This window comes from Oncorhynchus kisutch, linkage group LG28 (assembly GCF_002021735.2).
Source record: "Oncorhynchus kisutch isolate 150728-3 linkage group LG28, Okis_V2, whole genome shotgun sequence".
In the NCBI taxonomy this organism is placed as follows: domain Eukaryota; kingdom Metazoa; phylum Chordata; class Actinopteri; order Salmoniformes; family Salmonidae; genus Oncorhynchus; species Oncorhynchus kisutch.
In genome coordinates, this window is record NC_034201.2 from 32,456,528 (window position 1) to 32,480,634 (window position 24,107).

The 24,107-nt window shown below is 42.8% G+C and overlaps 1 protein-coding gene across 2 annotated transcripts in view; it reads right to left on the reverse strand.

The window, feature by feature from the left end:
* Nucleotides 1–889: 889 nt before the first annotated feature.
* LOC109873123 (calpain-5) overlaps nt 890–24,107 on the reverse strand; it is a 76,869-nt gene continuing 53,651 nt past the window's right edge. For both annotated transcript variants that reach the window (XM_020464670.2, XM_031808361.1), the window contains 8 exons: nt 12,525–12,718; nt 11,236–11,313; nt 10,770–10,965; nt 10,477–10,599; nt 10,004–10,200; nt 9,425–9,546; nt 8,328–8,464; nt 890–8,126 (listed from right to left, as the gene is read on the reverse strand). In XM_020464670.2, the coding sequence (XP_020320259.2) occupies nt 7,944–8,126; nt 8,328–8,464; nt 9,425–9,546; nt 10,004–10,200; nt 10,477–10,599; nt 10,770–10,965; nt 11,236–11,313; nt 12,525–12,718 (1,230 nt within the window). In that variant the 3' untranslated portion in view covers nt 890–7,943. The remainder of the gene's footprint in view (nt 8,127–8,327; nt 8,465–9,424; nt 9,547–10,003; nt 10,201–10,476; nt 10,600–10,769; nt 10,966–11,235; nt 11,314–12,524; nt 12,719–24,107) is intronic.

The following is a 24,107-nucleotide window of genomic DNA, read 5'->3' on the forward strand; positions in this document are numbered from 1 at the left end:
AGTAGCAGATGGTGTAGCAGTAGCAGATGGTGTAGCAGTAGCAGATGGTGTAGCAGTAGCAGATGGTGTAGCAGTAGCAGATGGTGTAGCAGTAGCAGATGGTGTAGCAGTAGCAGATGGTGTAGCAAGTAGCAGATGGTGTAGCAGTAGCAGATGGTGTAGCAGTAGCAGATGGTGTAGCAGTAGCAGATGGTGTAGCAGTAGCAGATGGTGTAGCAGTAGCAGATGGTGTAGCAGTAGCAGATGGTGTAGCAGTAGCAGATAGTGTAGCAGTAGCAGATGGTGTAGCAGTAGCAGATGGTGTAGCAGTAGCAGATGGTGTAGCAGTAGCAGATGGTGTAGCAGTAGCAGATGGTGTAGCAGTAGCAGATGGTGTAGCAGTAGCAGATGGTGTAGCAGTAGCAGATGGTGTAGCAAACGTTTTTTTCTTCATATGTATTTGGACAAATTCACTTATAGTATTAAAGCAGTCAAAAGTTGAGTATTTGGTCCCATATTCCTAGCACACAATTGTGTTATGGTTAATGTTTTGCCCAATAGGAACTGAATAGTGAATAATCTATTGTGTCACTTTTATTGTAAATTAGAATACAAGGTGTTTCTGAACAGTTCTAAATGAACTTGGATACTACCATGATTATGGATGATCATTAATTAATCATGTATAATGATGAGTGAGTGATAGCGTCACTGTTCAAATAAATACAGAGTGTAGTGTAACTGTATAACGAGACAGACAACTACACCAGGGTTGGGGTCAATTCAATTTCCATTTAGGAAGTAAACCGAATTACTTTTACTTCCTGAATTGACTGAATTAAAATAGAATTGATCCCAAACCTGGACCACACATTGGCAGACATTTCTGACAGATCAAATTGAAAAGCAATAAGGTTTCATCTTTTATTTGAAAGTCATGCCACAAGTTGACATAAAATACAAAATGAAAATAAATCATTTCCAGATCACTGTAAAATAACTATAAAATAACCACAGTGTAACTGAGAATCAAATCGAACAAACGCATACGGTAACAAAAAAAGACACACAGACAAGCATACAGTACATAAGATACAGCCTTTCGATGTCTAGCTATTAGTAAACATATAAGCCTAGAGAACACAAGGTTAAGTGGATATATAAAATTAGCAAGAGTACAAAATATTGATAATAAAAGACACTTGTTATAAAGACCATAGTATCTTCTATAAGTTTCACCATGCAGTATATTCTAGTCTCAAATTAATATACATTAGCAGAAAAGTACAAGAGAATCACAAGCTCATTTGTCAAACGCATCAGACTCCATATTGGAAAACATGGCCGCCAATGATAAGAACACAGGTGTCACTTGTCTTGGTAAATTTGAGTCAGCAATGTCATACAGTATACATTATGCTATCGTAAAGATGATGTAACACCTGGCACAACCGTTAATGAAGTTTCATGACCAATATCCTTAACATGCAGCAGTATGCAGGCAAACGAGCTCAAGGCAGCTCCAAGGCTAGCTAAACGAGCTAACCTATGTAAATCATTGCACCATGTTGACGTATGTGTTCAACTGAAACATATAAAGTACTGTTTTGCCATTACACAGGCTTTAATAAAAACACAAAATCAAAATAAATTGTGAACACACAAAGACTCTGCAATCATATGTTTTCGGTATTCCTCACATTTTTCAGGTTGTCCATGTCCAACAATGATGAAACGTTGTTTGTTTAAAAACGTAACTAGATAAGTATCCATCTTACAAGTATTGTCACGGAATATTGCCTTAAATGTCTCTCAACTATTATGCTCTTACCTCTGAAATAAATGTCTGGAATATATTGTACAATCCCTCCCAACTGGGATATCCCTATTGTGATTGTGGATTGGGTGCTTGTCTTTAAACTCAGAGTTTACAGAGTTTATAGCCTGCTAGGGACTTAGCACTACTTCCAAGTTTATCAAACTGGTGTCAGAAGTGGGATAGTGCTCGTGGCCTTCGAAACGTTGTCCTGTAAGACGCAGACCTTGTGATAGTGCAGAAGGGGACATGTTTTCTGAAATGGAAGGAGTAGTGTAATGATCCTATCCTTAACATGTGCCTAACAATCTCTTCCAATAGGGATATTGTCATTGGGTTCGGTGATATATTGTGACGAACACGAACACCCTATCTACATCTGTCACAGTAGTGGACAAACACTTTGGTTGCTGCCACTTTCATATACAGTACATACTGTTCAGAATGCTGAATTCAAATGGTCAGAATCTGTCAAATACATACAATTATGCAACATAAGCTGCATCAAAGTAGTAACAATGTTTACAACACTTTGAATAAAAAATATATTATCTTTGAAAATCAAACTGTGCGAGCTGATTTGAAGTCGTTTGCTACATGCGTCGGTGTTATTGGCTTGATATAAAATTGGCCAAAGTTCTGAATGTTCTGATGTGTTTTTTGTACTTAAAACATTTGGCCATCAGAAAACCCATACAACAATGCTAACCAGGCAACCAGATCAGTGAATTGACACTCCGCCCACCCAGGGTAAACCAATTGTACCTTGAGTGACTGTTGCTTTTGGCAAATGATAAGAATGCAATGAGATCACAAACATCATACATTTTTGTCAAAGACACAAAATAAAGCATATTGGAAAGTAAAAGGTCTGAAAATTCTCACAATGTTGAACTAGCTACATGTACGTCCACCAGTGTAGCAAACAAAGTTCATTTACAGTAGAACTCTAAGCAACAAAACACATCTCTACAGTACAACAGTCTTTTTCCTCAGTTCTATTTTGGCACATATGCGGCACATACTTCACATGAGTTAAAAAGACCAGCAATGGTCTACCCTATGTGATACAACCCCTTGGTCCTGGGGCCTATAATGGTTCAGATATGGTCAGAACAGAACTTGCAATACAGCATTAGCTGCTGATAGGGACTTGGGTTAATTAGCCAACTTCAGACATTGTTTGTATGTGGGGTGCACAACAATGTTGTGAAACTGAGTTTTATAAATAACCAAAATGGCTGCTGCTGCCAACTTGCCCACCACTGGTGCCCCTGATTTGAGTAGAACCGAGTGCCAGTCTGGCTGAATGGGCACACGTTGCCACATCGTGGCAACAGCCAACTAACCATTCCCCTTTTGGCACGAAAACCTCTCCTTCCCCTACCATGAAAGACTAATCTACTTGGCTTGGCACAATGTCTTTTAACTCTGCCACACCTGCATCTGCTCTATGGCACTTTATCACTGTTACCTCTACCTCTCTCTACCATGATCACTGTTACCTCTACCTCTCTCTACCATGATATACCGTCCATAGCATTAGACTCTCTGTAACACATTACTTAAAGAGGCTGTACAGAACGTTGACCTCTAGGGGGGATCTTGAGTCAAAAAGCGTCCCCTAAATGGAAGAAATATTGCCCAGAAATGACCTCATCAGACCGAGAGGAGCACACCACTCCCACACCCATGAGGGAATTTTTATTTTTAGCCTAAAACTAAGGGGTGTTTGGTTTCATGAGTTAAGAAATGGATTGTGATTTCATTAAAATTGATTATCTATTGATTGATGCTAACAATAAAGCCAAACTTTGAGGGAAACAATAAGAAATTCAACTTCCATACAGCCTCGTCATGCTTTATAACATGGTTATAATGCATTGTAACACTTGTCATAAGCATCTATAATGTCTTGTTATTATCATGTCAAAATGATCCTGAATAAATTACAGTCAATATGAGTAACTTGAAAATGTCCTTCATAGAGACATAATCTATTTTAAGCCTTATATAACAAGAAATTATAAACTAAAAGATTCATAGCGCTTATAACAAGTAATAAAGTATTATACCTGTCAAATTGAATTAAACCATTAGCGAAAACCATCTATCATACCACTACCCAATGTTTTTTAAACAACCACCTGTCTATCTGCCTTAGTCTGCAACTCAACACAATAGAAGGACATATGTCACACAGCATTTAAATAGCGCTTTCGTCATTTCAACTTACAAATGATCATTAATACTAAAAGCTTATATCATCATGAATGGTGGGTGTCACTGATTCGTACCTGTAAAGGGACCATTTCAAACCTCTTGATATGATTCTGATATGATGTGCAATAGTGTAAACATGCTGATTCTTACAATACCGTTTGTTTCCCACATTGAAGAAAGAAAGAATAAAGAAGTATAGAATAGTATAGAATAGTATAGAATAGTAACAATAGAAGAACAATACAAGGACATGGACATATGATTAAAAACAATCTAAGACACATTCATTATACTGAATAAAAATATAAACGTAACCTGTAAAGTGTTGCTCCCATGTTTCATGAGCTGAAATAAAAGATCCCAGAAATGTTCCAAGCTTATTTCTCTCAAATTGTGTGCACAAATTTGTTTACATCCCTGTTAGTGAGCATTTCTCCTTTGCCCAGATAATCCATCCACTTGACAGGTGTGGCATATCAAGAAGCTGATTAAACAGCATGATCATTACACAGGTGAAACTTGTGCTTGGGACAATAAAAGGCCACTCTAAAATGTGAAGTTTTGTCACACAACACAATGCCACAGATGTCTCAAGTTTTAAGGGAGCGTACAATTGGTATGCTGACTGCAGGAATGTTCCCTAGAGATGTTGCCAGAGAATTTAATGTTAATTTCTCAACCATAAGCCTCCTCCAATATCGTTTTAGAGAATTTGGCAGTACGTCCAACCTGCAACACAACCACACGTGTACACCAGCCCAGGACCTCCACATCTGGCTTCTTCACCTGCGAGATCGTCTAAGACCAGTCACCCAGACAGCTGATGAAACTGAGGAGTATTTCTGTCTGTAATAAAGCCCTTTTGTGGACTCCCCAGTGGGTGGGCCTGGCTCCTAAGTGGATGGGCCTATGCCCTCCCAGGCGCACCAATGGCTGCGTCCCTGCAAAGATGTGAACTTCATAGATTAGGGCCTAATTAATGTATTTAAATTAGTGGAGGCTGGTGGGAGGAGCTATAGGAGGACGGGCTCCTATAGAATAAATGGAACGGTATCAAACACATCAAACATATGGAAACCACATGTTTGACTCCATTTCATTCATTCCATTTCAATGTGTCCGTCCTCGTATAGCTCCCTCCACCAGCCTCCAATGATTTAAGTTGACTGATTTCCTTATATGAACTGTAACTCAGTAAAATCGTTGAAATTATTGCATTTTGCGTTTATATTTTTGTTCAGTATAATTAAACAAATGTGACAATAAAAGTTTTAAAAAATGTACAAATGCCATTGTTGTTCAAGTAATGAAAAAAAGGCCCTGGAAAAAACACAAGTAAACAAGTAAAAGGGCTTGATGGTTTGATAAACAGAGAGATTGGTCGATGCTCTCCGCATTACATTCAAAAAAGAAATGTCTTGGGAATGATTCAAACTGATGTAGGATCTGTCGTTGCTTCTTGACTGATCCTCTCGACGATGCTGTAAACAATAAATTATTTTAAAAAGACGTACACAGACATACTATCAGATCCTGCTCCCCAAAAGTCTCTGAAATCATATAACACTTTTGAAAAGATACTCAACATGACAACATAGCGTATGGGGCTTGCATCTCTTTTATCTCCAACGCTTGCCACTGTCAAAGATTGAGATAATTAGCCTGTGGAAAGCAGGTCAAAAGAGTGCGACATGACCTACATGAGAAGATATGCTAACTGTTTGTACCAGTGATGGTTCTGTATGAAGACATAGACTCTCTCAGTCTTGGCAAGACAAAAAGCCACACTTTTCAAACTACCATTTCAAATAGCACTGAGTTTACAGTGATGCTAATCCAAAATGTCTGTGTTTCTTTCTGGAACAGTATAGAATCATAACAGAGTCAGAGCCAGGACCAAGGCTATGGCACAGGTTGTTTTTGGCAGGAGTCGACAGACGGATTTCCTCCCGCTCTTCTCTCCGTCCTTCGCTCTCTCTCTTCTTCCACTCATCCCTATATCCAGCCAAGCCCGTGAGCCCGTCAGAACTAAGCGAGGTGCATGATGTGTCCAAAGGCACAGACATAACACATGTATAAATGTATGTTCGCAAGCATGCACACCCAACCCACACTCACCCCTCCACACACACACACAACTGATTTACGCAGACAGAGGGACAACAGCTACTGTTTCTTGGGTCACATGATTCAAAGGCCCACAAGTCGAAAGCCCAGGTCACATGACAGGAGTCCCTGGACTCAGGAAGTGTCAGGCAGTGGCGTTGCCATAGAGAAGACCGATTGACGTGGCACAGTGGCGACTGGCGCCGGCAAGAGAGAGAGAGAGAAGGGAAAGCCTGATCTGTCTTTGGTCCCGTAAAGCACTTGATTATGGCAGGCGGAGCTCCACAGCTAAGCTACGTGTGTGTGTGTGTGTGTGTGTGTGTGTGTGTGTGTGTGTGTGTGTGTGTGTGTGTGTGTGTGTGTGTGTGTGTGTGTGTGTGTGTGTGTGTGTGTGTGTGTGTGTGTGTGTGTGTGTGTGTGTGTGTGTGTGTGTGTGTGTGTATAAAGGGGGATGGGGGATGCGCAATGCAGGCAGTCTTTTTTAGCCATGCTAAACTCGATATCGTCCATGGCAACCGGCAGAAGCGTAGTCCGAGGGGAGTGGGAGGAGGAAAGGGGGATGGATGGGATGGAAGGGGGAGGAGGCAAGGCTACACTCACATAAACACCAGCAGCCCCCCACGGGAGGTCATCGGTGCTTTTGGCGTCACTTTCTTGGTAGTTGGCTTGTTTTGTGGGGACTATAGAAAGTGGATGATAGACAGAGGTTGCATCCCAAATGACACCCAGTCACTGATGGAAGAAACAGTAACGGCTGATAATATGGTCTTTCTGGGACGACAATGGGGCTGCGACATCAGTCAAGAGACAGAGTAAAAAACACTCAGCGAATAGGATGGATAGAGGGGTCCCAGTATACCACCCAATACCATGACCCCCCTCCCACCCGACATATGGCTGGTCCTAAAAAGACACAGGGTCCTAAAGAGACCCACTCAGTCTTAAGGCGATGCATAGCCCTTAGTGACACTGGGGAGTGCAGGCGCATGTTAAAAGGTATGTGTGTGTGGGGGAGTTAAAGGCATGTAGAGAGATAGGAGTGTGTGGTTGTTTCTGAAATCTGTCTTGTCTACTACTTACTAAAACTAAATACTGTGTGCTAATCATGCTACATACTATTAAGAATGTACTGTTTAGTATATGTATGCAGTAAGGAACATATCAGCATACTAGACTCACCCACACTGAGAATGCGTCATCTAATCAGTTAGTTCCCGCTATTCGTTCATTTTGGTACAGCCCGTCCTCTTTTCTGATGAATAGATTATTATCAGCTGTTGTCAATCACACGTGGGTCTGAAATTATGCTTCTCTGCCTCAATAGTGTGCAGCAAATTATACTAGATGAACAAATGAAATCAGTATGGCATCCTGGCAATTAAAGCACACTAAGTTTTAAAGCATACTGTTTGTCAAATACTATGAAACTTTCTATTTTCGCATACTCAGCCTACCATTTAGAATGCAAGTACAGGTATTCAGACACGGCCTGTGTGTGTGTGTGTGTGTGTGTGTGTGTGTGTGTGTGTGTGTGTGTGTGTGTGTGTGTGTGTGTGTGTGAGAGAGAGAGAGAGGGGGGAGAGAGCGAGAGCGAGAGAGAGAGAGAGAGAGAGAGAAAGAGAAAAAAGACACCAAGCTGTGTCTGTATATGTTTAGGGGAGCCCCGGGTCAGGTGGAGCTAGATCCCAGGGTTAACAGGTTAATTGCCATGCTTGGTTTAGTGGTGGGGAGGGGAGGGGGAGGCAAAGGGTTGCCATGATGACAAAGGTCAAAGGTAAAGCTCCGACATTCCATGGCGAGAGCGGAGACGGAAGGGACGTCATATGTTGATGAGTGTGGTGCAGGTGATGAGGCGCACGGTGACTGTGCCTGGGAGGTCGTTGTCTTGGCGATTGCCCTTGTCGCGCAGGTGGAGCGTGTGCTGCACCTGCCGGTCGTTCGGGTCACTGGACAGGGTCACCTGACCCAGGAAGGTATCCACAATCACATTCTTATTGTAGATCTATTATGGTATGGCCCAAAGGTAGAGCAGAGGGGAAAGAGAGGGGGATTTGAAAGAGAACAAAGAGAAAAAGAGAGAGAGCATAGGAAAACAGTGATACAAAAAAAGGTTTGAACAAAACAGATTCAAGAGATAGAGGGATACATATGAACACAAAGACGGACAGACAAGGAAAAGTTCCTCTCCTCCGTCTGTGCTCACCTCAATGTGGATGCCTTCCTTGGGCTTCTTGCGGTAGAACAGGCCTTTGACGTCGAAGTTGGGGCTCCGTGTGTCCTTGTGCACCGGTGAGCGCACCCGCTCCCCCTCACAGGTGATGATGACGTACGGGTCAGAGGCTAGGAAGGACAGGGAGGGAGGGAAGCGGGACTGCTGTCAATCACTGTGTCAATGTACTCAATTATGCCAACTCTAGGTCTAGTCTAATAAATCAATCAATCAATCAATAATATGTTGTTGTATTGTCCCTTACACCGGATAGGTGAAATGTGTTATACCCTGGAGAGAATTAGGGTTAAGCACCTTGCTGAAGGGCACATCGACACAATTTTCACCTTGTCGGCTCGTGTATTCAAACCAGTGACCTTTCGGTTACTGGCCCAATACTCTAACCACTAGGCTACGTGCTACCCTTCTCTGGCCATCAGACCAACCAGTAATCAGACAGGTCTCTGACAGGTAGGTGGAAAAGGGTTTTAGTTGCTTGCGCTAGTAAGTAGGTAGAGGATATGGGGAGGGGGAACTATTGAAGACTATATGTACTTGTGTAGATCTGAAAGTGAGGGCATACGTTTCAGCCATATGACAAAAAGTCTTCCTAGACCTATCAGAGTGCTAGGAAGAACTACTACCAAATTGCTTATACCTATCCAATCGTCTCAGATCTACATGAAGCTAGGGGTTAGGGGTTGTTTCTGGGCTGAGCCAAAGCCTATTGGACTAACTGTGCAGTGTGTCTAGTTGTAGCTAAGCCCCTAGCCACTAGGTGGTGCTGAAGTACCTCCTGTTTTGGCCAGGTGCCTCTTCTTGTTGGGATTGAGACAGTGCAGCTCTGTGTATGACCAGAAAAGTTTAGGCCTTGCATTACCTTGCAATGCAATATGTGGCACACACACATAAACCCATACACACAATAACAAAAGATACTAAAAATCAAGTTACCCCTAATATAGCTCGGCCCAGTAATGTGAAAAGGATATATGCATGTCAGCTCCCAAAGCCTCCCAACCACATGGGTGCATACTGTATCTTACTTTACTATAGGCCTACTATTTCCTACAGTAACCTTACTAGCTTACCCCCATTAGAGTCCTGGCCCTGGAGTCCCTCTGCACTCAGAACGTGGACCTGGGTGACCAGCTGGGGGTAACCACACATGCCCGTCCAACACGTCTGGGGGGGCTCGTCTAGGTTCAACTCTCTGTGGGGGAAGGAAAGAAAGTGAATATGGGTGTTATTAATTTAGATGAGGACAATGGCAGTGGATGACAAATTACGTGAAAAAAGTACTGGGTCCACTTAGAGAATCAGTTTAAATTGATCAAAAAGCAAATATTATTTTGCAGAAATATTCAACTAGTGTGCATGTTAAAGGGAAAGTTCACTTTCTCGAAGTCTTAAAATACGATAAAAGTTTAAAAAGTGAACTATCCCTTTAACATGCACACCAGTTACATTTGATACGTTTCTATAAAATTATGTTTGCTTTTTTATCAGTTTCAACTGATTCAAATTAAGCAATCATAGAAAAAAAAGAATACTGTTCAATTTAATTTAACAATCCCAGTGAACTATCCCTTTAATGTTGGCTATCCCTTTGTAATGGTCAGGAGGTCAGGGGGGTGGGGGTGGGGCTGCATGTCGGCCGGCTGGTTTACTTGCAGTCTGAAGGCACGTCGGTGAAGACCCGCAACAGGAAGTCACCCTGCTGCCTGGGGTCAAAAGTCGTGGGGATGATGACGTAGCGACCCTCTTTGAGCTCCTTCCTGAGGAAGACGCAGCGCGAGTTGATGTAGATGGAGCCCGCCACCTTCTGCTGGGACGTGTGCATGCGGTACTTTCTGTTCAGTTCCACCTAGAGGATGGGAGGGTACATAACAAGAGGCAAAAGGTTAAATTAAACATTCATGTGGAGTGACTGAGTGTGTTCATCTTCCTGTGTATGCATCTGTGTGTGTCCATCTGTGTGCGTTTGTCTTCATTGTGTGTGTGTGTGTGTGTGTGTGTGTGTGTGTGTGTGTGTGTGTGTGTGTGTGTGTGTGTGTGTGTGTGTGTGTGTGTGTGTGTGTGTGTGTGTGTGTGTGTGTGTGTGTGTGTGCGTGCGTGCGTGCGTATGTCTGTATGTATGTACCCGGTGAATGTCAAAGCCTATGGCCAGGTTATCTCCTTTGCCCTCTTTGGTGGTGGCTCTCCTCTCCTTCTGCTGCAGGGCGATCAACACCTCGTCCTCTACCTTCTTCACATCAAACACAAACTGCAGAGAGAGACAAACACACATAAACACACTGATCCAAACACTCTTCCAATCAAATACAGTACATTTACATTTTAAACATGCAAAGGCACAGTACACACACCCTCCCATCCAACCTCATACCATCCACCCACACTCTCCCCACTTCCATCCACCCCCATGCACCCCACCTGTGGGTTCTGCAGGAAGGTAGCCTTGTGGTTGATGCAGCCCCCAGAGCGGTTCCTCAGGGGATCTTGGCGGGGGACCCATGAGCCCCTCATCACCTCCTCCTCCCAGGTCTTGTGGATGCTCAGGTAGGAGGTGTTGATGAGGCGGCACAGGATCAGGTCTGTGAAGTACTGGCAGAAGTCATCAAATGTCATCCTGGGATGGAAAGGGAGGGAGGATATATTTAGGATCTAGGGCTAGTTTCCCAGATCCAGATTAAGCATAGCGCTGAGCGTGCTTTTTAGTCTGGGACTAGGATAAATCTGTGTGTGGGAAATGGCCATTAATATTTAAATTGTGTGTGTGTGTGTGTGTGTGTGTGTGTGTGTGTGTGTGTGTGTGTGTGTGTGTGTGTGTGCGTGCGTGCGTGCGTGCGTGCGTGCGTGCGTGCGTGCGTGCGTGTGTGTGTATTGTGGTTCCCCTCACCAAAACTCTCCGTCGTCCTGCACGGTGACACCCAGCTTCTCTCTCTCACTCTTGCTCACCTTCTTCCACTCATCTGAGCTGGGAGCACAGACAGGAAATTACCTCATGTTAGACAGCACGACATACAGGAAATGACAGAGAAGACATAACACTGGGATAAACATTTGATTGGAGATTGAGCACCACTGAGACAGATAGAGACATAATCTCAATTGCTAAATTCAGCTCCATGTGTATGTCTATGAGTGTGTGTGTGTGCGTGTGTGTGCGCCTGTGTGCATGTGAAAATACATGTTTATTTGTTTCTTTCAAATCCCTGCCAGTGCCACAGTGACAACTTCCTCATAAAACAGTGAAATGGAATCTTCAACTCCAGTTTTGATCAAACCCCAGATAAATGATTAATTCATTATTGTGACTGTATGAATGAAGGGAGACGACTCCTTTAATATCACCACTCAGTCACTTCCCCTTAGGAACTAACATCTCTCTCCTTTACCTAGTCAATAATTCAGTTGTCTTCATGAGCGAGCCCTACAATCTCTGCTGTGTCACACAACCTAGCGACAAACAATAGGACATAACAGAAGGAGAAAGAGAGATGCTCGTCTTCTCCCCATCCTATTACATCATGTTCATTTCAATCTCCTCCGGGGAGAGGTTAGGGTGTGTGTCAGTGTGTGCGTGCAGCTTACATGTTTGAGTGTGCGTCTGTGACACAAGAAGCAAGAAGTATACACACATACACTGACACACACACACACAAAGCATTCCCCATTTCAGTAGAGGGAGAACACCTCTCTTTCCACCTCAATACTCCTACATGGTCTAGTCTTTCCGATGCAGTAAAGGCTCTCTGAAGAGAAGCTTCCATTACGCAGACTGTCTCAGCCAGACTGTCTGACTCTATAGGTGGGATAGTAAATTACACTTGAAAAGTCTTGCAGATGGCCTATTCTCTGTCCGTGTTCGAATACCCGTACTTTTTATAGTATTTGAAATTTCAAATATTGAGTATGCTTTAAATGTCAAGATGTCATAAAAAAAAAGATTTTCGTCTAGTAGAATTCACTGCACACCATTGAAGAATAGAATCGTCTTTCTGGACCCAGGTGTGTTTGACAGCTGATAATCAGAGGAGTTGATGCGCTGTACCAAAATTAACGAATGTTGTGTACATAGAATTAGAATGAGAATTAGAATGAATGGGATACCCATTCTACTCATGCTAATTCTTTGGTTGGGTAGTACCACCTTCAGGCCTAAAGTGGACAGTATTGTGTATTTACCTGTCACTCCAGGGCCCGCTCCACTCCTTCTCTCCCCATGGGTTCCTCATGCGGATCATGTTGAGCTTCTCTGACTTGAAGAAGGCCAGCAGGCCCTGGCCCAGACGCACCTTCTTCACATCCGTCACCGCGTATGCGTGACCTTTAACCAGGCCGCAGTCCAGCCGCGCCTCCATGTCCTCCACAGTGGTTGCCTATGAGACAAGTAATAGTCAATTCATTAATTAATCATTATTTATTTACTTGTTCAGCACATTTCATACACAGAACACAGCTCAAAGTGCTTGGGTTGTGACAAGGGTTGTGTTTATTAGGGAGTGCGATAGAAAAACATTTTCAAACGTCTTTTCGACAGAGAATTAAAATGTGCATTTCTTATTGGACAAGTCCAGCTGTTTCAGACAGTTTTGGTCTGTTTTATGCCTAGTGAATAAAGCCCAGTGAAGTTGAACTGAGTGTTGGTTTGTTTGGATTGAACTTGCACCGCAAGCGGCCGGTGCTGAGCCTGTTTCACAAACGGTGTGATGCAACGACAGCGAGGGAACAACTACTAAGGAGAGAGAAGGAAAAAATGAGGAGAGAGAAGACAGGAAGGAAATTAGGGAAAGCAGGTTCGTATTCATCAGTGCACAACGTAGCAAAACATTTTGCAACGGAAAACAAAACAATTGCGTTTCGTTATTGGGCGAGGTCTGGTAGTCCCTCCCCATTTTTGTACATTTTCTTCCATTTGGTGCCTAATGAATACAACCCTGGGGACTTGCGAGCTGCACTAAGAAAAGCAACTGAAACACAGTTGTTTGGAACGGCATAGTTCTTACATTGAAATGCATGTCAAATGAGTGTATTGCAATATTGCAAAGCAATATTGATGATTTGATACGGTATTGATATAATTTCATATCTCTATAAACAAGGCATATTGTCATTTTATTGTCATTTTAATTTATTCTTCCTGTTAACCTACACTACTATGTAAAAAAATATACATGACTGCTCCTGCAGGCCCTCTCACAGACCTTCTCACAGGCTCTCAACTTAAAGACGTCCTCTAGCGATTGTTTTGCTTTTACTGTTAAAAGCGATATCCCAAGTATAAATACAGTGAAGTACAAAAAAAAGTTGTTCTGAGCAAAATAATGTTTTTTAGACAAAACTGCAAACTTCAAGGAGTAGGGCATTCAAGGAATTGGTCTGATGGAAATCTGTGATGTCACTGGCCTCCCCCTTGCTTTAGGAACAACAGAGAAGCTTAACAGCTTCTATCCCCAAGCCATAAGCTGAACAATTAATCAAATGTTTACCAGGACTATTTGCATTGACCCCCCCCTCCCTTTGTTTTGACACTGCTGCTACTCTCTGTTTATTATCTATGCATAGTCACTCTTCACCTACCTACATGTACAAATTACCTCAACTAACCTGTACCCACGCACACTGACTCAGTACCGGTACCCCTTGTATATAGCCTCGTTATTGTTATTTTATTGTGTTACTTTTTAATTTTTTAAAACTTTAGTTTATTTAGTAAATATTTTCTAAACTCCATTTCCTTAAAACTGCAGTGTTTGTTAAGGGCTTGTAAGTAAGCATTTCACGGTAAGCTCTACCTCGCCGCATGTGACAAATAACATTTGATTTGAATAGAGAACAAAAGAGGAAAGGCCCACCCCCACACCTGTGCCATGTCATGACTTATCTTGAATACCTATTGAGATGTGCCTTTTATTAAGTAAAGGTGTTAAATGAGATGAAAAGGAGACTGATTGTCACTTTAAGCGTTCTTAATTGTCTGCAGATGGGCCATCAACTGTGGATGGGCTTCCCATTGTATACAATGGGAACATTCATACCTTGCCCAATGGGAACATTCATACCTTGCCCAATGGGAACATTCATACCTTGCCCAATGGGAACATTCATACCTTGCCCAATGGGAACATTCATACCTTGCCCAATGGGAACATTCATACCTTGCCCAATGGGAAATCTGCAAGCAGTTGTCTGGACTTCACAGAGCAATGGGAGTGAACAGAAAAGTGAACATTCACACAGTTGCAATCAATGTCTTTTACAAATCCTGATATGATATCGATATGGGATTTGGAGGAAAAAGGGCAATCAGAATGCCTGAGTACAGTATTTGAGATCTTTCTTTAGCTTGTTGATGACAATTGACGGGGGTTTACACTTTTGGGACTATTCCAGAATACGAATAATATTTGAACCCAGGTGTGATAGACCTATTCTGTCTTGGCCATCAGTTCTGTGGAATATGTTCTTCAAGAATTCCCAACCACACAAATTATTTTTCAAACCCAGTTTATAGAAAACAATGGAGGGGGGGTTGAGACAAAAAGCAATTAGGCTTGGAGTCTGGGGAGAGAGATGCATGAGAGTGGCTTTTAAGATGCCTTCGTTGTATTCCTAAATCAGACCTCCTCACAACAAAAATCCTGTGAATAGAGTCTAGCATTTTTATATAACTTTGTAACTTTGCCAGGACGTTAACAACAATAACCAAACGACAACCACCAGACGTATCACGTCCAAGGAATTAAAGACGTTGGCTTTCAGCGCTGTCAGGGCCATTCGTCGGGGCCGTTCGTCGAATGGATCCTCAAGAAAAATCAGGAATATAAAACACTTATCTCTCCCAGTTGAGCTAGAGTACTTGACTCGGAGTCACACAATGCTGGACTGTAAATAAGTTCTAGTGCAGGGGTGGACCTATATGGTGGCATACAAAGAGAGAGATAAACAACAAGCAGATCGTCTGAGATCCCCAAAGATTGGAAAGATGCCACGGTCATCCCCCTCTTCAAAGGGGGAGACACTCTTAACCCAAACTGCTACAGACCTATATCTATCTTACCCTGCCTTTCTAAGGTCGTCGAAAGCCAAGTTAACAAACAGATCATCCACCATTTCGGATTCCACCGTACCTTCTCCGCTATGCAATCTGGCTTCCGAGCTGGTCATGGGTGCACCTCAGCCACGCTCAAGGTCCTAAACGATATCATAACTGCCATCAATAACAGACAGTACTGTGCAGCCATATTCATCGACCTGGCCAAGGCTTTCAACTCTGGCAATCACCACATTCTTATCGGCAGACTCAACAGCCTTGGTTTCTCAAATGACTGCCTCGCCTGGTTCACCAACTACTTCTCTGATAGAGTTCAGTGTGTCAAATCGGAGGGCATGTTGTCCGGACCTCTTGCAATCTCTTTGGGGGTGCCACAGGGTTAAATTCATTGGCCGACTCTCTTCTCTGTATACATCAATGATGTTGCTCTTGCTGCTGGTGATTCTCTGATCCACCTCTACGCAGACGACACCATTCTGTATACTTCTGGCCCTTCTTTGCACACTACAACTCTCCTTCCGTGGCCTCCAACTGCTCTTAAATGCAAGTAAAACTAAATGCATGCTCTTCAACCGATCGCTGCCCGCACCTGCCCGCCCGTCAAGCATCACAACTCTGGACGGTTCTGACCTACAATATGTAGACAAATACAAGGTGTCTGGTTAGACTGTAAACTATCCTTCCAGACTCACATTAAGCATCTCCAATCCAAAATTAAATCTAGAATTGGCTTCCTATTTGGCAACAAAGCATCCTTCACTCATGCTGCAAAACATACCCTCGTAAAACTGACTATCCTACCGATCCTCGACTTTGGCGATGTCATTTACAAAATAGCCTCCAACACTCTACTCAACAAATTGGATGCAGTCTATCACAGTGCCATCTGTTTTGTCACCAAAGCCCCATATACTACCCACCACTGCGACCTGTACACTCTCGTTGGCTGGCCCTCGCTTCATACTCGTTGCCAAACCCACTGGCTCCAGGTCATCTACAAGTCTTTGCTAGGTAAAGCACTGCCTTATCTCAGTTCACTGGTCACCATAGCAGCACCTACCCGCAGTACTCGCTCCAGCAGGTGTATTTCACTGGTCACCCCCAAAGACAATTCCTCCTTTGGCCGCCCTTCCTTCCAGTTCTCTGCTGCCAATGCCTGGAACGAACGGCAAAAATCGCTGAAGCTGGAGACTCTTATCTCCCTCACTAACTTTAAGCACCAGCTGTCAGAGCAGCTCACAGATCATTGCACCTGTACATAGCCCATCTGTAAATAGCCCATCCAACTACCTCATTCACACACTGTATTTATTTATTTATTTTGCTCTTTTGCAACCCAGTATCTCTACTTGCACATTCATCTTCTGCACATCTATCACTCCAGTGTTTAATTGCTATATCGTAATTACCTCGCCACTCTGAACCTCCGGTGCCGACAGAGATGGCCGCCTCGCTTCACGTTCCTAGGAAACTATGCAGTATTTTGTTTTTTTTACATGTTTTTTCTTACATTGGTACCCCAGGTAATCTTAGGTTTTATTACATACAGTCGGGAGGCACTACTGGATTAAACAGCAACGCCAACTCACCATCATTATGATCAATAATACGACTTTCCCGAAGCGGATCCTGTGTTTTGCCCACTACCCAGGACAATAGATCGGATCCCAGCCGGCGAACCAAAACAACGTCGCCGTAAAAGGGGCAGACGAAGCGGTCTTCTGGTCAGGCTCCGGAGACGGGCACATCGCGCACCGCTCCCGAGCATAGTACTCGCCAATGTCCAGTCTCTTGACAACAAGGTTGATGAAATCCGAGCAAGGTTAGCATTCTAGAGAGACATAGGAAACTGTAACGTTCTTTGCTCCACGGAAACATGGCTCACTTGAGACAGGCTATCGGAGTCGGTACAACCAGCTGGTTTCTTCACGCATCACGCCGATAGAAACAAGCATCTTTCTGGTAAGAAGAGGGGTGGGGAGGGGGGTATGCCTTATGATTAACGAGACGTGGTGTGATCATAACAACATACAGGAACTCAAGTCCTTCTGTTCACCTGACTTAGAATTCCTCACAATCAAATGTCGACCGCATTATCTACCATGAGAATTCTCTTTGATTATAATCACAGCCGCATATATTCCCTCCAAGCAGACACATTGACGGTCCTGAACTAACTTTATTTGACTCTATGTAAACTGGAAACCACATATCCTGAGGCTGCATTCATTGTAGCTGGGGATTTTAACAAGGCTAATCTGCAAACAAGACTCCCTAAATTCTATCAGCATATCAATTGTGCTACCAGGGCTGGTAAAACCCTGGATCATTGTTATTCTAACTTCCGCGGCTCATATAAGGCCCTCCCCCGCCCTCCTTTCGGAAAAGCTGACCACAACTCAATTTTGTTGCTCCCAGGCTATTCAACGCTGGTCCAACCAATCTGATTCCACACTTCAAGATTGCTTCGATCACGTGGATTGGGATATGTTCCGAATACGCTGATTCGGTGAGCGAGTTTATTAGCAAGTGCATCGGCGATGTCGTACCCACAGCAACTATCAAAACATTCCCAAACCAGAAACCGTGGATTGATGGCAGCATTCGCACAAAACTGAAAGTGCGAACCACTGCTTTTAACCAGGGCAAGGTGACCGGAAACATGACCGAATACAAACAGTGTAGCTATTCCCTCCGCAAGGCAATCAAACAAGCTAAGCGTCGGTATAGAGACAAAGTAGAGTCGCAATTCAACGGCTCATACACAAGCGGTATGTGGCAGGGCTACAGTCAATCACAGATTACAAAAAGAAAACCAGCCCTGTCACGGACCAGGAAGTCTTGCTCCCAGACAGACTAAACAACTTCTTTGCTCGCTTTGAAGACAATACAGTGCCACTGACATGGCCCGCTACCAAAACCTGCAGACTCGCCTTCACTGCAGCCGACGTGAGTAAAACATTTAAACGCGTTAACGTGTTAACATATTCAATCAATCCTTATCCCAGTCTGCTGTTCCCACATGCTTCAAGAGGGCCACCATTGTTCCTGTTCCCAAGAAAGCTAAGGTAACTGAGCTAAACGACTACTGCCCCGTAGCACTCACGTCATCATGAAGTGCTTTGAGAGACTAGTCAAGGACCATATCACATCCACCCTACCTGACACTGTAGACCCACTCCAATTTGCTTACCGCCCCAATAGGTCCACAGACGACGCAATCGTAACCACACTGCACACTGCCCTAACCCATCTGGACAAGAGGAACACCTATGTGAGAATGCTGTTCATCGACTACAGCTCAGCATTTAACACCATAGTAAAACTCATCATCAAGCTCGAGACCCCGCCCTGTGCAACTGGGTACTGGACTTCCTGACGGGCCGCCCCCAGGTGGTGAGGGTAGGTAACAACATCCCCACCCCGCTGATCCTCATCACTGGAGCCCCCCAAGGGTGCGTTCTGAGCTCTCTCCTGTACTCCCTGTTCACCCACGACTGCGTGGCCATGCACGCCTCCAACTCAATCATCAAGTTTGCAGACGACACTACAGTGGTAGGCTTGATTACCAACAATGATGAGACGGCCTACAGGGAGGAGGTGAGGGCCCTCTGAGTCTGGTGTCAGGAAAATAACCTCACACTCAACGTCAACAAAACAAAGGAGATGATCGTGGACTTCAGGAAACAGCAGAGGGAGCACCCCCCTATCCACATCGACGGGACAGTAGTGGAGAGGAAAGTAAGTTTTAAGTTCCTCGGCGTACACATCACAGACAAACGGAATTGGTCCACCCACACAGACAGCGTGGTGAAGTAGGCGCAGCAGCACCTCTTCAACCTCAGGAGGCTGAATAAATTTGGCTTGTCACCAAAAGCACTCACAAACTTTTACCGTTGCACAATCGAGAGCATCCTGTCGGGCTGTATCACCGCCTGCATCACCGCCCACAACCGTAAGGCTCTCCAGAGGGTAGTGATGTCTGCACAACGCATCACCGGGGGCAAACTACCTGCCCTCCAGGACACCTGCATCACCCGATGTCACAGGAAGGCCATAAAGATCATCAAGGGCAACAACCAACCGAGCCACTGCCTGTTCACCCCGCTATCATCCAGAAGGCGAGGTCAGTACAGGTGCATCAAAGCAGAGACCGAGAGACTGAAAAACAGTTTCTATCTCAAGGCCATCAGACTGTTAAACAGCCACCACTAACATTGAGTGGCTGCTGCCAACATACTGACTAAACTCCAGCCACTTTAATAATAATAATTGATGTAAAGATGTATCACTAGCCACTTTAAACAATGCCACTTAATATAATGTTTACATACCCTACATTACTCTTCTCATATGTATATACTGTACTCTATACCATCTACTGCATCTTGCCATCTTTATGTAATACATGTATCACTAGCCACTTTAAACAATGCCACTTTTATATGTTTACATACCCTACATTGATTTGGATTAATATTTTCCAGAAAATGAACCAAGTTTCAATACCAGGAACAAGAGTCCCGGAAAATACCGCAAAGTGCCACTTTTAAATCGTTTAAAGGGGCACTACGCCATTTTATCAGCTTGGCTGCCTCACTATGTAAAGATTTCAGAGCAAATTAAACTATTATTTAGTAATGATGCAGTAACTATCTTTGATCTCCAATGACATTGTTGTGAATTGCAAAACAGGATGTTCATAAATTCAGAGCGTTATCATATTCCTCAATCAATTCAGCGCATTTCAGCAGTAAGCTATATCGACGCATAGTGCGCTCAGGACCCACAGAGCACACCACGAGTATAGCGTTGTCAAATCATACAAACTTTGTAATGGCATTCAATCAAGTTGCTAAGCTTGCTAGATAACCTCCAATGAATGACTGAAAATATCCTATATTTGTCAACATCAAGTTGATTGTATGGATAGCAGATCAGCTCATGAATAACGGGGAGATGAAGATTGGAATTTGTGGAAATAGTTTAAATATCAAGGTATCTTAAAACTTTTTAGGGCTGCAATCCCGTTAACGGGATCAATATCGATATAACAGCCAGTGAAAGTGCAGGGCGCCAAATTCAAAAGTATCTTATACCGTTTTAAAGGTAATCTTGGTGTTAATCCCACCTCAGTGTCCGATTTCAAATAGGCTTTACAGCGAAAGCACCACAAACGATTATGTTAGGTCATCACCAACTCACAGAAAAATTCTGCCATTTTTCCAGCGAAAGAGAGGAGTCACAAAAAGCACAAATAGAGATAAAATGAATCACTAACCTTTGATGATCTTCATCATATGACACTCATGTTACACAATACATGTATGTTTTTTTTGATAAAGTTCATATTTATATAAAAAATCTCAGTATACATTGGCGCGTTACGTTCACTAGTTCCAAAAACATCCGGTGATATTGCAGAGGACCACATCCTTTTGCAGAAATAATCATTATAAATGTTGATAAATACAATTGTTAGACATGGAAATACCTCTCCTTAATGCAACCGCTGTGTGAGATTTTTTTTTAAACAGAAAATGGAAAAAGCCAAACCATGCAATAATCTGAGACGGCGCTCAGAATTTTTTTTTTATCCGCCATGTTGGAGTCAACAGAAATCAGAAATAACATTATAAATATTCCCTTACCTTTGATGATCTTTATCAGAATGCACTCCCAGGAATCCTAGTTCCACAATAAATGTTTGTTTTGTTCAATAATGTCCATTATTTATGTCCAAGTAGCTACTTTTGTTAGCGAGTTTAGTACGCAAATCCAAATGCTCGTGCAGGTCCAGCCGAATGTCGGATGAAAACTACAAAAAGTTATATTACAGGTCGAAGAAATATTTCAAACTAAGTATAGAATCAATCTTTAGGATGTTGTTCTCATAAATCTTCAATAACGTTCCAACCGGAGAATTCCATTGTCTGTAGAAAAGCCATGGAACGCAGGTGGCTATCATGTGAAATGCGTGTGACCAGGACCTGGCTCTCTGCCAGACCACTGACTCAAACAGCTCCCATCTGGCTCCAAATCCCAGTAGAAGCCTCATTCGAGATTCTAAAGACGGTTGAAGCCTAGTGGAAGCCTTAGGAAGTGCAACATAACCAACATCCCACTGTGTATTCAATAGGGGCTTGGTTGAAAATCGACCAACCTCAGATTTCCCACTTCCTGTTTGGATTTCTTCTCAGAATTTTGCCTGCCATATGAGTTATACTCACAGACATCATTCAAACAGTTTTAGAAACTTCAGAGTGTTTTCTATCCAATACTAATATTAATATGCATATATTAGCAACTGGGCCTGAGGAGCAGGCTGTTGATCACACATTCTCTAGTGAAGCTCTCATATGGGCAGCAAGTATGAGACAGCAGAGAGAATACAGCTGTATTTTGATTTGCATAAGCGAGAGACGAGCATTGATAATGCAACCTATGGATTACATTCAGGAATGTTCATGCGAGACAGGAGTCAGGATTTATTTAACTAGGCAAGTCAGTTAAGAACAAATTCTTATTTTCAATGACAGCCTAGGAACAGTGGGTTAACTGCCTGTTCAGGGGGAGAATGACAGATTTGTACCTTATCAGCTCAGGGATTTGAACTTGCAACCTTCTGGTTACTAGTCCAACGCTCTAACCACTACGCTACCTGCCAGCCCCAGATGTGGTGACTTTGTGTGAAGTAGCCTTTGCGACAACCTGTTTGCATAATTAGCTATTGAATTTTTTGCTCATCTGATGCTGCGCATGTTGTGTATTTTGTGGAATTGCATTAGTTCGACATTGGGGAAAAACGTTGTAACTGATATTACATTTTTCTGGACATGTGAAGAATGTTCCAGGGACAGTCCCTGGATCCCGATTACCCATGTTAATCTATAATTCTGACTGTAACCCTACCCCTAGGTGTTCCTTAGATTTTATTGATGTTGTTTTCCACACATTGCCTGATTGGGACAATAAAGAGATTGATCCTGTATACTGTACACACTCATACAAACAAATTAAGTATCATCAGCAAAGTATTGGATGATTAGATGGATCATTTTCCTCTTGCAAAGATACACTAACTATAACTTTTGAAATAGACGGGATGGCACATTATCATGACGATTGCCAAATATTGCAACTGCAAAACTATTTTTCCCCTAAATAGCAGGGCCGTATTAACCCACAATGCAGCAACACGTTTTGCAATGGAAAACAAAATGTACAGGTATTGTAGTACCTCCCTGTTTCAAAGCATTTTCTTAAAGTTTTGTAATGAACATGACTGTGATCGCGTAACTGACTAACCTGAGTCACCACACATTGACTCTGTACTGGTGCCCCCTCGAGTAGCCTCGTTACTGTTATTTTATTGTTGCTCTTTAAATATTTGTTATTTTTCTATTTTCTTATTTTTTTCATTTGTCATTATATTTATTGTTTTACTTCAGTTTATTTAGTAAATACTTGCTTAACACTTTTTTTCTTAAAACTGCATTGTTGGTTAATCTTGCGACTCTCAAACCCGGATCCGGGAGCGTAATCATCGCCTCAAACTAATTAGCATAACGCAGCGGACATAAATATCCCTGGAAAATGTTCCTATTCATGAAAATCACAAATGAAATATATTGAGACACAGCTTAGCCTTTTGTTAATCACACTGTCATCTCAGATTTTCAAAATATGCTTTACAGCCAACGCTAGACAAGCATTTGTGTAAGTTTATCATAGCCTAGCATAGCATTATGCCCTGCTAGCAGCAGGCAACATTTTCACGAAAATAAGAAAAGCAATCAGATTAAATAATTTACCTTTGAAGAACTTCGGATGCTTTCACTCAGGAGACTCCCAGTTAGATAGCAAATGTTCCTTATTTCCAAAATATTATTTTTGTAGGCGAAATAGCTCCCGTTTGTTCTTCACGTTTGGCTGAGAAATCGACCGGAAAATGCGGTCACTACAACGCCAAACTTTTTTCAAAATTAGCTCCATAATATCGACAGAAACATGGCAAACGTTGTTTAGAATCAATCCTCAAGGTGTTTTTCACATATCTATTCGATAATATATCCGTCGGGACAATTGGTTTCTCATTAGAAGCGATTGGAAAAATGGTTACTTCTGTACTTTACGAAAGATTTTCTGTGGGAGCCATCATGTGACCACTTGCTCAATCTGGTCCCTTACGGCCATTCTTCAACATAAATGTGTAAAAAGACGTCACAATGCTGTAGACACCTTGGGGAATACGTAGAAAGCGTAAGCTCATTCGTAGCCCATTCACAGCCAAATAAGGAGTCATTGGCGTGCAGCGCTTTCAAAAAATGGGGCACTTCCTGATTGGATTTTTATCTGGGTTTCGCCTGTAACATCAGTTCTGTTGCACTCACAGACAATATCTTTGCAGTTTTGGAAACGTCAGAGTGTTTTCTATCCAAAGCTGTCAATTATATGCATAGTCGAGCATCTTGTCGTGACAAAATATCCTGTTTAAAACGGGAATGTTTTTTATCCAAAAATGAAAATACTGCCCCCTAGTCACAAAAGGTTTTAAGGGCTTGTAAAGTAAGCATTTCACTGTAAGGTCTACCTACACCTGTTGTATTTGGCACATGTGACATATCAAATTTGATTTGATAGGACCCCCTTGCACCCCCCTCACGATGATACAAAATGTCTGTCTAGTCCAGATCTTCCGGTTTCCACTAGCT